We start from the raw sequence: 18,224 nt of genomic DNA, 5'->3' as shown, positions 1-18,224 counted from the left end.
ATGTTCATCTTGTACTGTTTTGGTAATTCTTCCCATTACCCATGCATTTCTAGGTGCTAATTTTACCTTCATCCATTTTTAATGTCTTTGAAGCTCTGGTAAATATTTTTGAATCCATCTCTTCCAAAAGAGGTTGGCAATGTATTGCACCTGCTTCCGTCTCTTTCGTGCATCGAGGTCTTCCTTTTGGAAGAGTCCGTGAGGCAAAGCAGAGTTTACCATCATCAGCAGCAAGTGATTAGGTGTGAGAGCTTCTAGATCATTTGGATCATTAGAGGGTTATGGGTCGATTGATCAAGATAGCTTACACTTCACAGAAAAATGTGTGAAGACCCTTCTCATCTAGGTTTTGAACCTGGCATTGAGAACTTTCTTAATGGAACAGATTATACACTCCCATACTCCTCTGTGGTGAGATCCAGCTGGAGGATTGAACATCTATGTTATGCTGTGTTGAAGCAAGATGCTTTCTATTTTGAATTTTTTTCCATTCTTGAATTTTTCTTGATCAGCCCCAGTAAAATTAGATCCATTGTCCTTTCTATAACCTGACTCCTCCTTGCTATGAAGCGTCAGAGTGCATTGATAAAGGTGTCTGTATCTAAGGATGATGCTACCTCTGTGTGAACAGCTCTGCAGGCCAGACAAGTAAAGATGATACCATAGCGTTTAACTTTAGTCCTTTTACACTTGATCTCAAATGGACCAAAGCAGTCAGCTACACATCTGGTGGTTCATCTGGAAGAACTCTATTTCTGGGTAAGTCTGCCGTAATCTGTTGACCTGTAACACCATGTTGCCTATGGCAAGTTGTACGTCTAGACAAGATTCTTTTTATCAAAGAATTGGCATTGGGAATCCAGCACTTTTGGTGCAATTTAGATAGAATATAGTTGCATCCATTATGACCTGTTTCTTTGTTGATTTCTTGCAGAATCAGATCTGATATTCTGTGATCCTTTGGTAAGATGGCTGGATGTTTGGCTTCTATTGGCATGTATACATGACCAATTCTTCCACCAACACAGAGAATTTTGTCTTGAAGTACTGGACATAGCTTGATTATGTGACTTCCTCCATTAACAGATTCTTGCCTTTGCAGTGCAAAGGTTTCTTTATGAAATTTCCTTTGCTGGCAGTACTTGATGATTGCTAACTTGGCTTGCTGAAGCTCATCAACTGTGAGATTCTTTCCCCAGAGTGCATGATGTTTCTCTTTGTTCTGTTTGAGGTTCTCTCTGTGTAAGACTAAGTTTTCTTTTTCTTTTGAAATGGTTTGGAGCTTTTACTCTGAGTAGCAAAGCTACAGCTCTTTTTAAGGATTTCCAAGAAGAAATTGTGTCGCTTTTCTCATTCTCCATTACTGTTATCAGATTAACAATGACACTTCCTTTCCCAATATCAGGGTCTGCTGCATTAAGCTCCTTTAAGTTACAAGTATTCTCTGGCCATTGTTAAGCTGGTTTGGTGATGAAGTCACTGTCCAAACCCAGGCTTTGTTCTGCATAAAGGCATCAATGCTTTGGCCTCTTGAGACGCATTCTGCAGTATTTGACTGAGAGCTGAATTGTCACCATTGGGACACTCTGGAAGTTGGCAGTATTGCTGCTATCCTATTGGCCACAAACGTCCGGAATCTTTCTCATTGGCAAGGTACTTAAGCACTGCTATCAGCCCAAAACACTGATTCCTTTAGTGGCAACTGCAACTCCCTTTTTAACATCTGCTCCATATGCACAGCTTCTTTTGCCCTTTCTTTCTGGAAATTGTACCAACGTGGCAGTACTGTTGATAATCCATTTTGTTAATTTGAATCCCCCTGCTTGACATACTATATGGCAGTTAGATCATGGTATAGAGAAATGGCTTGATCAACAGATCTGACAGATTTCAGGCAGTCATCAACATAAAAGTTGTGTATTATGGTACTTACTACGACCGCATCAAATTGGTGATCATTGTCATCGGCACATTGTGTCAGGGCATAGTTAGCACATCTTGGTGATGATGTGGCACCAAACAGATGTACTTTACTCCTCTAAAGCTTGGCTAAGATCACCATCAGATCATCACAAGAATCTAAACAAGTCAGCATCTTCAGAGGGAACTTTTACCTGGTGGAACATCGCTTCCACATCTGCCATAATTGTCACAGGCTCCTGGTGAAATCTCATGATTTCCAACTCCAATTAGAGTACTGGTCAGGTCTGGTCCTTGAAGAAGTTGCTCATTGAGGGAAGTTCCCTGGAATGAAGCCCCACATTCAAATGCAGCAAAGTTTATGCTTGGTGGGATGGTACACTCCATCGTGTGGAAGGTACCATACCTTTCCATCATTACGACTGAGGTTTGTAACTTTCACTTCACAGCCCTTGGTGATTACATCATTCAAAAAATCAACATAATCATGATGAAACGATGGATTCTTGAGCATTTTTTAAAAGGTTTAACACACACTGCTCAGCAAGGCTGTGGTTATTTGGCATTTCCACATCTTTTTTTCTTTAATGGTAATCCAATGCAGTAGTGCCAATCTCTCAGTGTGGTTGATTGAAAGAACCTAAGACTGATTTTGACATTTCCATTTTTTCTTTCTGGCAATCTTCAGGAAGTCATATTTGAAGTGCTGGCTCCACAAATCTTCTAATCTGGAAACAGGTATTAGAATATACTCATGTTGCTCCATCTTTGGTTTGGTTGCAGTTACCATCTCTCAGTGGTCACACTCACTCTGCACCCTTTGCTCTGCAATTGTGGTAAGGAGGATACTAACTGTTCGTCCCCAGAGGTTGAGTTCAGTCATAAGTTTGTCAGTACAGAAGGTTGCATTACTTCCAGTTCTGGTAAAACATTCTGGTCGAAACAGCAGCAGTTTACTACCTACACATAAATAGTTAGTAAATATGTATGCAATCTTTGTACAGTCTGCTTTACCATCATGGTATGAATCTTAACCAAACTGTTATTCTCACCTTTTTTTCCCCAGCCACTAACATGCACTGGTCTAAACTGAATCCACTGTCTAAACTCTTCACGCAGTCAGCGAAACAGATGTCTGTGAGGACTAAAGAGTGAATCATTTTTCATTTCATTTAATGGCCACGTCTTCCAAAATCCATGAAGTCTTTTGTCATTCATACTCCACCATCTGAACAACACAATGTATTTGCAGCACATTTGTCAAATGTTAACACACTACTTTTCAAACTGAAAAAACACATTCAGAACAGAATGATAGAACATTTTGTGCATTTCTGCAGTATTTTGAAATGTATAGAATGTGTAGGTCTAAGCAATAGAATATTTACAATAAAATTACTGTTAAATAACAATCATTCCAAACACTTTGGAAATTCAGCTGAGAGCTACTCCGGTGCTCCGTTTTTAGCCTTATCATCTTCTACTACCATTTATACTTTTATTATTATTTGCATTGGTACTGTTTTTATAAGTAAAGTGTGTATTTTCTCTTAGTACAAGACAAAAAAAAAAAAAAAAACTGATCACACGTGTAACACTGTTAGTCACCCTTTCAAAACCTCATGCTTATCTCTTGATCCTGCTGATTTATCACAAATTGCAAATAATTTCTCACGCACACCATAAGTGTTAGTGAGGCCAGCAGGGGTGTTTACAGTGATATAGTGATAGAGACACTGTGCTGTAAAAAGCACTATCCCTTGGATGACACATTAAACTGAGGTCCTGACTCTTTGTGCTCATTAAAAAACTATGGCACTTCTTTTAAAGAATAGTGTAAAGATTGTTTAGATGAAGACACTTTGTCCAAAATCTTCACACAGTCAGCAAAACAGAAGTCTATGCAGACCAAACTGTGAATAATGTTTCATTGCTTTCACACAAAATGCATTCAAGGACCACATCTTCTTTTGTCATTCACACTCCATCACATGAAAAACACTATATATGTGCAGCACATTTTTCAAATGCTAACACATTGGTTTCAACATTAATAAAACAGAATGATGGTAGCTTTCATGCATTTCTACAGTAATTATTTTGAAATATAGAAAATCTTAGCAGAAAATGAAGTAATAATCATTCTAAACAGCTAATTGCATTTTCAGCTGAAAGTTCACCCAGGTGTTCCCCAATATCAAGAGAAATCAAAAAACAAACTGGTGTAACGTCATTTTGAACAGAATCAGGCCAAAACAAAGTTAATTTTGGGAGTTTGAAGCAGCTTGCCAAAGCAAACCTTTCTGTCTTCAGGAGGCTTTTTGAGTAGAAGAAATCATGTAAGCAGCAACAGCTTTAGAAAGTGCGTGCCTCAGTGTCCTCAACTTTTGACACTTGAGAACACTCGTGATCTTTGCGTTGTTTGCTTGAATTGTCGGGTTCTTGTTTTGCACGTAAACCCGGACAACAGGTCATTTCTGTAAGCTTGTCGGTGTTCAACATGCTCAATGTCTGGATACAAGAGTAGATGATTCAGCATGCAACATATCTGAGTGTATTGTAATGTGCTTTTCATTTACAGCTTTCTTTGTTCTTTGGGCTTTTGCAGTTTGATTACTGTTGTCATGATCACCGTTTGTTCCTGTCAGTTCCCGGACTACATCTCCCATCATCCTCTCTGCCACTCACCTGCACACACTTCACACTAATCACTTATCACCACACCCAGCTGCAGCTCATTACACGGACTATAAAGGACTCATACACACACCACCTCACTGCTAGGTCTTGTTTTCACTTGTGTTACACTTCCAAGCGTTTCTCCTGTCTCTCTGTCTGTTCCGGTTCCCGTTACTGATCCCCGTCTGGTTCTATTGTTCTGTGATTGATCGCTGCCTGCCTTTTGACTACTGCCTGTTATCTGACCACGATTCTGCCTGTCCCTCGCTGTTCCTGTTTGCTCCTGATTGACCCTGCCTGTTTGACTACGCTCAACATTTAATAAAGCTTTGCATATGGATCTCACTCTGAGTCCCGCCTTCGTTACAGAAGACCTAGCCACATCAAGATCCAGCAGCTTTGTTGGGCGTCCTAGTCCCAGCATGGATCCTGCAATGCGCCTTGTAGGCCTTCGTCAAGGTAACTGCACCCTGGAGGCACATATTCAGATATTCTTGGACATTTCTCATTTTTCCGATTTACCGGACTGTGCCCTGATTGACTTTTTGCCCATGGACTAAACGAACCTCTTAAGGGGTATTTAATCGCTAATGGTCCCCGAGGGACGTTTATGGAATTCTTGGACTTTGCCCTGCTTACCGTTGGTTCACGTTTTACTGTGGGTGTCGCGGAGGAACGTGAAACCTCGTCTCTTCATGTAATGGCGGCTACCACAACAACACTAAGTCAAGTCTCCGCTGATCGCCCAGAGCAACGTCACGCCTTCGCTGATCGCCCAGAGCAACGTCACGCCTTCGCTGATCGCCCAGAGCAAAGTCACGTCGCCGCTGATCGCCCAGAGTCACGTCAGGTCTCTAGATCAGTCCGGGAGCGGAGAGTGTTGCGTTCCAGTGTGACCGATCCACCGTTGATTTCAGTCCGAGCAGCTGGCATCCCCAAGTCTCCGTCGGCCGCTTCGCTCTCAAGCCCGGTGGCCGCTTCGCTCTCAAACCCGGTGACCGCTTCGCACTCAAGCCCGCCGGCCGCTTCGCACTCAAGCCCGCCGGCCGCTTCGCACTCAAGCCCGCCGGCCGCTTCGCACTCAAGCCCGCCGGCCGCTTCGCACTCAAGCCCGCCGGCCGCTTCGCACTCAAGCCAGCCGGTTGCTACGCTCTCAAGCTCGCCGGTTTCAACGCTCTCAAGCTCGCCGGTTTCAGCGCTCTCAAGCTCGCCGGTTTCAGCGCTCTCAAGCTCGCCGGTTTCAGCGCTCTCAAGCTCGCCGGTTTCAACGCTCTCAAGCTCGCCGGTTGCTATGGACTCTCGTTCGCCTATTGCAGTGGACTTAAGCACCCTGGACGCGATGGACGAAATGGCTGCTTTGCCAGTGCCCACGGGCAAGATGGCCGCCCCTGCGGTGCTCAAGGATGCAGGGGTTGTTTCAGCCATTGAGTCCGCTCCAGCCAGTGAGTCCGCTCCAGCACAGCCTGCTCTCCTGGTCTGTCCTGTCTTGGCCCAGAGGGCTGTGCTCACCTTTTATGTCTTGGCTGTCCTACGTGCTTTGAGGAACTCAAGCTCTATTGCCGTCCCGGAGCAGCCCGAGCCCGCTGCCGTCCCGGAGCAGCCCGAGCCCGCTGCCGTCCCGGAGCAGCCCGAGCCCGCTGCCGTCCCGGAGCAGCCCGAGCCCGCTGCCATCCCGGAGCAGCCCGAGCCCGCTGCCGTCTCGGAGCTGTCTGCTCTCCTTGATATGGCCACGGAGGCCGTTACCGAGCTGGCCGCTCACCCTGATACGTCTGCCCTGCTGCCGACGCCACCCAAACTCCTTGCCCACGAGCCCGCTACGGACCCCGCTGAAATCCCCAAGAACTTTTTGGGGGGGGGGCAGGATACCTGAGGGTGGGGAGCTTGTGGGTGGGGACCTTGCCTGGTCACTGCCGTCATCGGCCTTTGTACTGTTATGGCCACCCATGGACTGTAGCCCACTATGGCCATTAATGGATTCTGACCCACCGTGGTCATTCACGGACTCTGTCTCGCCGTGGCTGCCCGAGGCTCCTGACCTGCCGCGGCTGCCTGAACCACCTGACCTGCTGTGGCTGCTCAAGCCACCTGACCCGCCGTGGCCGCCCGAGCCACCTGACCCGCCATGGCCGCCCGAGGCTCCTGGACCTACATTGGGGACCCCGTTTCTGTCTGCATGCAGGTCTCCAATGCACCCACCCTCCCTCCCTAGCTGTTCCTTTTACGCCGCGAGGACGCGCCTTCCGGGAGGGGGGCGTTATGTCATGATCACCGTTTGTTCCTGTCAGTTCCCGGACTACATCTCCCATCATCCTCTCTGCCACTCACCTGCACACACTTCACACTAATCACTTATCACCACACCCAGCTGCAGCTCATTACACGGACTATAAAGGACTCATACACACACCACCTCACTGCTAGGTCTTGTTTTCACTTGTGTTACACTTCCAAGCGTTTCTCCTGTCTCTCTGTCTGTTCCGGTTCCCGTTACTGATCCCCGTCTGGTTCTATTGTTCTGTGATTGATCGCTGCCTGCCTTTTGACTACTGCCTGTTATCTGACCACGATTCTGCCTGTCCCTCGCTGTTCCTGTTTTCTCCTGATTGACCCTGCCTGTTTGACTACGCTCAACATTTAATAAAGCTTTGCATATGGATCTCACTCTGAGTCCCGCCTTCGTTACAACTGTATTTTTATTTAGCAGAAATCTGTATTGTAATACTTACCGTACGCATTATATTCACACTTTACTTTTTGATTACTATACTTTTTTTTATTCAAAAGTTATTTTAAAAACATTTTTTGATGTAGTGTGTACAGAATGCTCTAGTCAGTGTGTCTATGATCTGAAAGACTTGTTTAATTCTGAGCACACATTAAAGGGTTTTGAAGCAAATGTTTGATTTTATCAGAAGATTCAGAGTTTTTTTGTGAATGTGGTGCTGTTTAAAGTTGAGATGAAGTTTTTAAGAAATGTCTCTTAGCAATTGTGAAAAACTATAACATGATTTACTGTACTGCACATTTAGTAAAGTTCAAAATTATATATAATTTATATAACATCACACACACACACACACACACACACACACACACACACACACACACACACACACACACACACACACACACACACACACACACACACACACACACACACACTCACACAAACACACACACACACACACACACCCACACACACCACACACACACACACACACACACACACACACACACACACACACACACACACACACACACACACACACACACACACACACACACACACACACACACACACACACACACACACACGTATTCAAGTGAACAACAACAGATGCAAATGAGAAAGTTTAATGTTCATAACATTATGAAAGGCAATTATAAGAAAGCTAAATACAGATTAAAGTTATTAAAAGAGTGAAGAAGTAACATTGTGATTTTAAAGCTTGTGATAAATCAATAAAAAATATTTTGAAAATATTCAGTACATCTTTTGAAGTTCTGTTGTGACATTAAACTTTTTTTTTTTTTTTTAATTTTGAAAACCAATTACTTGTGAAAGCAGTACAAAAACAATTTATAAACCATTTGGCTGTACATTATCCTTTAGATAACAATGATTACAGCAATGTTAAAATGAAAACATATAATAAATGTAAAGTGCTTCGAGGGCACTTAAAAGAGCTATATAAATGTCATGAATTATTATTATTATTAATAAACATAATCAGGGAGCCCTGTCATTTATATCCTCTAATTCAATTAGAAAATAAACTTCTCTTTTTGGTTAAACCTTGTTCACTTCTTTACAGCAGAAGTGGGGAAAGGGTTGAAAGATTAATCATCGCAGACAGAATGAATGTCTTTCCAGGCAAGAGCCTTTTTCACAGTCACACACAGTTGCTTGAATGGTGTTATCCTGAAACAGACTCTCCCGATCAAAAACTCTCAGGACAACATTGTATTTACCCTCCTTCAATGCAGACTTCAGTTTCAGAAAGACACCGGTTGCTAAAATGGGCACATTATAATAGTTAGACATGAATACCAAGCCAGCCAGATATTTAAATGTGTAACATATGAAAAAATGAGATTAATTTCTCCTTAAAACATTAGTAATTGCTCACATGTGTCACTCATCATGGCTGACCAATTTCTACTGGTTTCTCCTTGAGTCTCAACAGTAAAGGGACCAGCATTAGGCGGTACATCTTTGTCCGTTATAGAGAGAAGCACTGGGTTTGAACCACGATTACAAATCTTTATATTTCTTTCATTAATGACAGGAGCGTTGTCATTTACATCCGACAATTCAATTATCAGGGTTCCAGTACCAGTTGCTGGAGGATTATCTGAACACAAGCACAGACATTAGAAAAAGGCTATGCTAGCAAGATTTCTTCTCTTAAAAGAAACACAAATTACCGTCATCCATGGCCAAAATTATAGCTCTGTATTTGCCATCTTTGACTCTGGAAGATTCTCTATCCATAGGTTTCCTGACTTTAATTGATCCAGTGTTTTGATTTACACTCAGCCAGCCGTCAGGATCATTGCCAATTTTATACCTGTGAGGAACCAAAACATACAGGTTAAAAATAGAAATGTTCAGCAAGAACAACATAATTAAGTTTTGCCTGGAAATTGAAAATAATTCAAAAGATACACAGGCATGCTGTAATTTAATTTGTGGGTAGAAGAGGTTTGATATAGGAAGGGATAAAGGCCTTGAAAGGTATCTGCTAAACAGTAGCTAAGATAGTTCTCAGTGGTTTCTAGTGCAAGTGAGGCTGTATGAACAAAAAAACAAAACAAAGGAATTCATGATTTTTGTTAGCTACAAGGTCTAAACTTCTAAAGAAATCATTCAGAATTTTCCAAACGGAATAATGAAATGTTGGTGGTTTGATTGTCTGGGAGTGAAAAATAATTTGCAACATTTCTTACATTATCTTCTGTGGTTTTCCAATATCTGGATCAGTGGCTGTATAAGAAACCACTTCACTATCAACCGGTGAATCTTCAGGTTTGTAAATAATCTTCTCCTTTGGATTAAACTCTGGAGGATCATTCACATCTTCTACATTCACCGTGACTGTGGCAGTGGAAGTGGCCAAAGAACCGACAAACGGCTCCTCGTTCTCAACAATCACAGACAGAATGTATTGCTTGTTCTTCTCAAAGTCCAGAGGCTGAATGGAAAAGAAAGTGTCTTTTACTAAAGTTAAATCATCACAACCAATCGCCTGTGCAAACACATGAGCAACACACAGTACCTTTACAGTGGTGATGACGCCCTCTAGCTGGCTGGGTCCAGTACTGACACTGAAAAACCCACCCTTGTCTCCACTAATAATGCGATATTTGGTTGACCAGGCAGGAGATCCCTCTTCATCTCCATCAGTAACTGTAAGTTTGGCCACTTCAGCTCCTACTTTATTCTCTGGGACAGATACAGTGTGCTAAAACAAAGAGATGTATGGTGCATGTAAGTGTTTATAAGGTTATAACACTTATATTATAACATTCTGAATATATCAATATACATTACCGAGGGTTGGTCAAACTGAGGTGCGTTATCATTGCTGTCAGTCACAGTAATAACAGCTGTGCCAGTGGTTTGATAACCTTTTCCTTCCATATCAGTAACGACAACGGTCAAAGTGTATTTAGACCATTTCTGAAAGGGAAAATGTTTTCAGGTGAGTTTGTTTACATTAAATCATTCTTCATCACTGTGAGATTCATTCATCAGATTTCTCACCTCTCTGTCCAAACCTAAAGAATTCACAAGAATGCCTCCAGTAACAGAGTTGATTTGAAACATGTTTGGATTTGGTGATTCTGGTTCTTGTTTGATAATTGAGTATCTGATTTCTGCATTGTCAGTCTCTGGATCATCTGCATCAGTGGCTGTGACTGTCATAAACTCATGACCTTCAGTGAGAGAAGAATAAAGACTGATTAGGAGGTACGAGCTGAAGAGGCATTTGAGGGAAAAACTGCTAAAAACAATTTCACTGAGAAACTGCACCATACACCTACCTATTTCAGCAGCTTCAGGAACATTTCCATTGAATGAATTTTGAGTAAAAACAGGCCTATTATCATTTTGGTCCAGCACATGTACAATAATTTCCATTGGCTTTTCTCCTACATTCGCATCAACTCCAGTAGCATGAGCTTCAAGCTAAAGACAGGAGAAGAAATACAGGCATGTTAAGAGACAAATATCTGAGGTGGTTTGAAAATACAATCAAATCAAAATTAGGGTTGTTTCTTTTAGTTCATGTCTGTTAGCTCTGAAACATCAATATGTAAATTTAGTCAGAGAAAACTGACTTAATTTTTAGAATGTATTCAAATATTATTAAAAACAAAAAAGTAAGATCTCTGCAAACACATGAAAAGAAACCTGTCAATACATTTCACAGGTCCTTTTTATCTGATTAACTGATGACAGATTTCCAAAAAATAAGAATGAGCAGACAATCCAACACTGAAATACACTAAGAACTAACTATTGATTTTAAAAGTTAGACTAAAAATCATCTTACTCTGTATGAAGCTTTTGTTTCTCTGTCGAGTGCTCGAGTCACAAACAGATTTCCTGATAATCTTTCTATAATGAAAAGCCCTTTAGGGTCCAGATCTGCTCCTTCACCTGTGATCCTGTATTGAATCTGAGCTTCTTTAGACATGTCTGACTTTATCTAAATACAGAAATAAATCAGAACAAAGTCAATAACAGATAAACCTCTTTCTCATTCATCTAATTTTGAACATTCCCTTCATGACTTTCACTCGCCTGGACCAGCTTTATTGGGAAAGGACCTCTCATATTCTCAATTACATTGAATGGAGGAACAACCCAATCTCTCTTTGCTCTCTTCAGACCCTTCGAAGACTTTGGAAACATCAGAACCAGATCATCAGAGTGAGAATCCATCTGAAAATGTCAGTAAAAGACAATGAGCAACAATTGATACAATTTAAAACACACAAGCCATCAAATATTTGGATAATTTTTTCATCTAAAAATGTTTACTAGCCAATGGCTATATCAGTATATGTCAGTCTGCAACAGTATTAATATATAGGGAGGATAAAATGTTTCAGTCCCTATTCAATAATCCAATTTAGGGTGATTCAGGACCTCTTCGCTTCCTGGCTGGCTGTACATTACTCCATTACATGTAATAAATGCAGCAGAATATTAAAAAAAAAAAAAAAGCGTAAAAGCTTTTGCAATCTTATTTTAGGCTTCAGTTCTGCATAAATTAAACATCATCAGACTCATTTTGTGTTTGAGAATGATCAGAGAGGGCTGAGACAAATTACATTCATCAGCAGTAGGGATTGGACATTTCATGATTTTATCACACGCCTCCAATAATTAGTCCTAAAAGTACAGAAACTGATCACTGAATATGTTCATAGTAAAGTAGCACACATAAAAACTGAAATGCCCAACAGAGGTCAGGCTTGTACTGTACTGACAGCAGTTTCTTGAAGGAACTTGTTTGTACCTGTGGAGAGGAGATGTTCATGACCGTGTCCATGTGATGGTCCTCATGATGGCGGACACGCTCGACTCTGACAGACACCGTGTGCTTCTTGCCACTGGAGTCCCAAGCGTGCACAGAAAACACCTTGTGTCCTTCATGAAGATCCACTTCTCTCTTCAGTTTTACAGTCCCATCAGTGTCCACATCAAACCACTCGTCAGAGGACTGAAAGAGCGTTCTTGATCTTCCATCGCATGTATTAAAAATTACTGTGAGAAAAAGAGATTCAATTGGCACAATAAATCATTTATGTAGTCATTTATGTAAACCTGGTTCCCTGAGAGAGGAACAAGACGCTGTGACAGCAGCTGATGGTATGGAAACACCCTCCAGGTGTGACGATGGTTTGAAACAGTGTTTGCAAAAGTACCAGTACTTCAACTTCACTAGCTTGCATTTACATATAATCGTATATAAAATATAATATGCGTATTTGGTGTGCTGTCCGAGGGGAGGGCTCCGAACTCCCAATTTGGCCTGAACCCAGAGTAGAAGTGCCCATTCCTTGGATGGGAATTTCCAACCAAAAATCAATTTTTTGCCATAGTTCCTCATGTGTGAACTCCACCAAGACAGTCCGGCGAGAGCAAGAAATAAAGGGAGAAATCCATCTTGTTCTCTATATCCTCAAGCTCAACATCAGATCCTGCTTCATGTAACGCCTCACAGCAGCAGAACTAATGCGACAAGTGATGTCAGATTTTCCTCATTTACTCATAAAGATGTGAGTCTTCAACAAGATGCTTTTAAAGTCATTTCAATGTGAACAATTCAAAGATCTGTTAAGTTTGGCTTGAGCGTGACGCACACTCATGATCTGATAGCATCAGCTACTGACAAAACATTGATATTAACATCACTGATCAACACGCATTGTGAGCTACAACGAAACAAATTTAGTAGAGTGTATACAATTTATAACTTTTATAGTCCACAGTTAAAAAGATTGCATTGTGTAGAGAGATTATTTAGCCAAATACTAAAAATATTTAAATTTAGCAAGAAAGTGCACTGATTAAGTTGTTTCATGGCAAGTATGGGGAAATATACTGTTTCATGTAGTTACAGAGTAAGTATGACATTATGGGCCGTAAATTAAAGTGGAGCTTGTTACGCTCTTGTTTTGTATAACAAGCACCACTTTAATTTATGGCCTACTACATGAAACAAACAGTATATTAAAATGTATGTATTAAAAAAGATTGCAATAATGTGTTATTTTCCTGGTTGTTACTGTTTTATTCCCAAGACTTTACATATTGTTCCCCTATACTTACATGTACTTACTGTATTGGTACACTATAATTACTACTGAGTTATGCTGTAAATTCATTGTAATTATGCAGTACTTTAATGTTAAGTTGCGTCAGTATTTTATTTAAAGTGATTTGTGAACACAGCTTACCTCTTCCTAGTATTGCTCCTCTGTGAAGGTAATCTCTGTGCACTTTAAACACCAGCAACTCCGTCTCAAAGCCAGGAGTACATGAAGACTCACACAAAAGGAACTAATTTGAAAAATATTACATTTTGCAACATATATGTAACATACACTTGAAATTTAAGGCATTTTGATTATTTAATCAGTTCCAGCACAACAGCAGTCTATGTGAGCTAAACTGTGGATCATTTATCATTGCTTTGGCACTAAATGTGTTCAATGACGACATCTTTCAAATTACATTTCTTTTCTTATTCAGACACAAACACGAGCAAAACTCGCACGTTTACACAGTGTTTGGAGGTTTTTGTTTGGATTTTGGATGTGAAATGTACAGCTCTACTAATCTGAACATTTGTAAGAAGAACAGTGTGAAGAATTAAAGTGACATAAGTAATGAGAAATGTGTCCTAGTGGTTGTAATAAATAAATAAATAATAAACAACTGTAATAACAGAACCTTGAAATCACTTTTCAAAACTCTAGACACAAGTAGATGAATTTCTTGAGTTCACATGATCATAAAATCATAGGGAAAATATGTTAAACAGGTTTGGTGTGATGTCCATGGTTAAGATTTTGCTCTTAAGATTGAGCTTTTAGATTACGGGAATACAGGATTACAATAAAATGGCTTGCCAAGAGTAAATGGAAGCGACTGGTGTAAAATAATGTTCACTTTGACACGTCCTGTTTAAACAGCTCATTTAGTGTACAAACTTCAGAAGGATCCCACCGTCGGAAATAAGTGGTTTATTTTAAAGGCATCCCGGATCACATCAGAGGATTATATGTTTGTTCAGAGCATTTTGTTCTGATAATAAACTTTTGTTGACAGATCATGTCTAGGAAAACTTTTCAGTGTAATTTAAATTGATTAGATGTTTCATGTGTAAAATATGAAGTTGTACATTTGTGCAGAGATTATATGTATTTTGTAAAACATTTGCAAATGAAGCACCACAATCACATGCTGGTTAAGTGTGAGAGTTAACAAAAGTCTTAAAACACTTGACTTCATATAACAAAAGGAAAAAAGGCGGAAGCCTGTTAGTTTTGATAAAATCAACCCCTGCAACATAAAAGTGAATTATAATATAAAAATAACACAGTGGCAGCAACAACACAGACAGCTCTTTTTTTCCCTTTTTTTTTTGCTCTCTTAAATCTTTGATATTGCTTTTAAGTTGTGGATGTTAAGATGTTTTTAACTTTTTAATACTAGACCTCAACTTCATTAAACATTAATAAATGTGCATTTATAATGTCAAAATAAAATCAGCTTATATATATATATATATATATATATATATATATATATATATATATATATATATATATATATAGGGTTAGGGTTATATATATACACACGCACACACACACTATTAAAGAAATCCAAAGTTTTTGGATAAAATCCTACCTTACAGAGGAAAATAATGACCCCCAATCGCACAATCTTCATTGTCTCCATTTGAAGCTAAATGTATCAAAAGGTCCTTCAAGTCTTACTTCTTTGTTGGTTTTTAAGATTGCAGAAGCTATTTAACTGCTTGAGTTGTGCAAATCCTCGCACATGTGATATGTGTTATCTTTGTAGGAGGTGGGGTTTATTTCACACATTGTTTGCTGGTTGGTATGTTTCCTGTTTTGAGTGTGAATGGCGTCAAGTTAAAAAAAATATATATATTAAACACAAAATTTAAACTACCTGCATTTGTCAGTGAATATAAGGAACAGTTGTGGCCAAAAGTTTTGAGGATGACACAAATATTAATTAAAGTGGTTTTTACTTAAGAGGTTACTATGGTATACTGAAGTATAATTACCAGCATTCATAAGTGTCAAAGGCTTTTATTGACAATTACAATACGTTTATTTAGAGCGGTAACGCTTTAGATTACAGCCCCGAAAGTACTGTGTATTTACAACGTAACTTCCAGTAATTATAGAGTACCTATAAAGTGAGTATGTGTAAGTATAGGGGAACAATATGTAAAGTCTGGGAAATAAAGGGGTAACAACCAGGAATTAACCACAAATTATTTATACTGCAAGTATTTTAGAACTAAGGGGTACTTATAATATTATGATAGACAACAATCTTATGTTTAAGAGCAATTTAGCAAGAACATACACTGCACACCTTTTTGTAATAATAGTGTAAAAATATGTAAAGGCTTTTTAAAACCTTACGGGGTAAGCTACATAGTGCATTTATACAGTATTTTGTGTTTGCAAAAGTGCAGTTTTTTCAAGGCAAGTAAATCTACAAGATTGCAGTTTTTTAATACTGGTGATGTACACTCGTTTCATGTAGTTACAGGGTAAGTACAATAAAAAAAAAAAACATATGTATACACAATCTGATATCACTTGGAAACCTGTATTTGAAAAACAGTTTATTTGAAAACAGATTTATATCACTTCTTATTTGTTTCCTCTTGTTCCTCTTCTAATTTTTCTTTCTTTCAATTCTGTATGTAAAGGAAAATACAGTACACCCGGAAATGTGCTCACCGTTTACTCATCTTTTACCCTCATCCCATCTGAGAAGCATCAAACAGCACAAACAGCAATAACTACAGTAATCCATACGATAACAATGCATGAATCAATGTAGTGAAATGAAGTGAAATGATACATATTTGTAAGAACAGAACAACAGAACAACCACCCAGTAGAGCGTTACAGTAATCTAACCTTGAGTTCATGAACGCATGAACTAACTGTTCTGCATTTGTCATCGAGAGCATATGCCGTAGTTTAGATATATTTTTATTTTTCTAGCAATCCTCCTCTCTTGAGCAATCCCTTTACCTTTTGCAGAATATCAGTCTGTCCCTGATGTTTTTCATGGCCCTTTTTGACACTAGGCTATTCTCCAAAAGTCTTGGCAGATGCACTCGCACCTGAGCAAGCTCTGCACTGGTGGTTCCCTGATCCTACAGCTGAATCAACTTTCTGAATCAACTGAGATTTCCTGATGCTTGCTGGACTCTCTTGGGCACTCTGAAGCCTTCTTCACAACATCTGAACCTTGTAGTTCTTGATGATTTGATAAATGGTTGATTTAGGTGTAATTCATCTGATTGCTCTTCATAACTTTCTGGAGTATATGCAAATTGCCATCAGAAAAACTGAGGCAGCAGACTTAATATTTGTGTCATTCTCAAAACTTTTGTCCATGGCTGTACAGTATATCAGTATTTCACAATTTAGTACAGTATTTTTATGACTTGACTGGAGCCAATGAGGTCTGTACTATATTAAGAAAGCTGGATCTGTTTTCAATAATCTTAAGGGCAGTTTCTGGTCAAAGATATTTTTCAGCGAGAAACCTGGTGAAAATTATTCCCACAGAGTTTTATTATCACCTTTTCAAAAATCTTTATACATTCTGCATTAACATCATGATATGAATCTTAGCCAGACAGTTATTCTCACACATTTATTCTTTTTTTTGACGGCTAACACACATTGGTCAAAACTAAAGCCACTTGTAAAAACTTTTCTCACAGTGAAACAGAAGTCTGTGAGGACTAAACAGTGAATAACTTTTCATTTCATTTAATCCGCATCTTCCAAAATCCATAAACCTAAAATATCCCGATATATTTGCAGCACATGTGTCAAATTTCTTTTTCTGCAATCTTCACCCATTAGCCAATTTTCCACTGGTCAGTGCAAGTACAGAGGCCGAAATCAACCGCGTTTCCACTGTCAGGCCAATAGCCTCGCAGCACTCCTGTAAAACCCGCCCTAAACACGCCTTCACTGGACTACATCACACAATACAAAGTTACACCAGCAAGAGGGAGATGAATGAAATAAATCGCTAAAAAAATATATCACAAGCTGTCATTTAGTCTTTATTTACAAACTTGGACACCACACACGACTATTGACTGACCACAAACAGGTAATAGAACTTACAAACCCGATTCCAGAAACGTTGGGACACTGTACAGATTGTGAATAAAAACAGAATGCAATGATGTGGAAGTTTCAAATTTCGATATTTTATTCAGAATACAACGTAGATGACATATCAAAAATTTAAACTGGGAAAATGTATCATTTTAAGGGAAAAATAAGTTGATTTTAAATTTCATGGCATCAACACATCTCAAAAATGTTGGGACAAGGCCATGTTTACCACTGTGTGGCATCCCCTCTTCTTTTTATAACAGTCTGCAAACGTCTGTGGACTGAGGAGACAAGTTGCTCAAGTTTAGGAATAGGAATGTTGTCCCATTATTGTCTAATACAGGCTTCTAGTTGCTCAACTGTCTTAGGTCTTCTTTGTCGCATCTTCCTCTTTATGATGCGCCAAATGTTTTCTATGGGTGAAAGATCTGGACTGCAGGCTGGCCATTTCAGTACCCGGATCCTTCTTCTACGCAGCCATGATGTTGTAATTGATGCAGTATGTGGTCTGGCATTGTCATGTTGGAAAATGCAAGGTCTTCCCTGAAAGAGACGATGTCTGGATGGGAGCATATGTTGTTCTAGAACTTGGATATACCTTTCAGCATTGATGGTGCCTTTCCAGATGTGTAAGCTGCCCATGCCACACGCACTCATGCAACCCCATACCATCAGAGATGCAGGCT

General features: G+C 39.7%; 1 protein-coding gene across 1 annotated transcript; it reads right to left on the bottom strand.

Annotated features, from left to right (window-relative positions):
* Positions 1-7,982: 7,982 nt before the first annotated feature.
* On the bottom strand, positions 7,983-15,120 carry LOC137030120 (cadherin-1-like). The gene is made up of 13 exons (XM_067400246.1): positions 15,032-15,120; positions 13,576-13,678; positions 12,132-12,379; positions 11,411-11,551; positions 11,160-11,315; positions 10,648-10,792; positions 10,367-10,539; positions 10,154-10,282; positions 9,879-10,064; positions 9,550-9,794; positions 9,028-9,170; positions 8,730-8,954; positions 7,983-8,613 (listed from the first exon to the last, which is right to left on the bottom strand). The coding sequence occupies exons 1-13, from the start codon at positions 15,080-15,082 to the stop codon at positions 8,444-8,446; spliced, it is 2,115 nt and encodes a 704-aa protein (XP_067256347.1). The 5' UTR covers positions 15,083-15,120; the 3' UTR covers positions 7,983-8,443.
* Positions 15,121-18,224: the final 3,104 nt, after the last annotated feature.

The sequence above is a fragment of the Chanodichthys erythropterus genome, chromosome 11 (genome assembly GCF_024489055.1).
Source record: "Chanodichthys erythropterus isolate Z2021 chromosome 11, ASM2448905v1, whole genome shotgun sequence".
In the NCBI taxonomy this organism is placed as follows: Eukaryota; Metazoa; Chordata; class Actinopteri; order Cypriniformes; family Xenocyprididae; genus Chanodichthys; species Chanodichthys erythropterus.
This window is presented reverse-complemented; position numbering and strand designations above follow the sequence as displayed.

Bases quoted from the DNA above. Each gene is read 5' to 3' on its own strand.
- LOC137030120 (XM_067400246.1), bottom strand. From the start codon at position 15,082: ATGGAGACAATGAAGATTGTGCGATTGGGGGTCATTATTTTCCTCTGT. The intron at 11,316-11,410 runs GCGAGTGAAAGT...TTCTGTATTTAG, and splicing joins TCCCAATAAAGCTGGTCCAG to ATAAAGTCAGACATGTCTAA. The intron at 10,793-11,159 runs GTAAGATGATTT...TCCTGTCTTTAG, and splicing joins AAACAAAAGCTTCATACAGA to CTTGAAGCTCATGCTACTGG.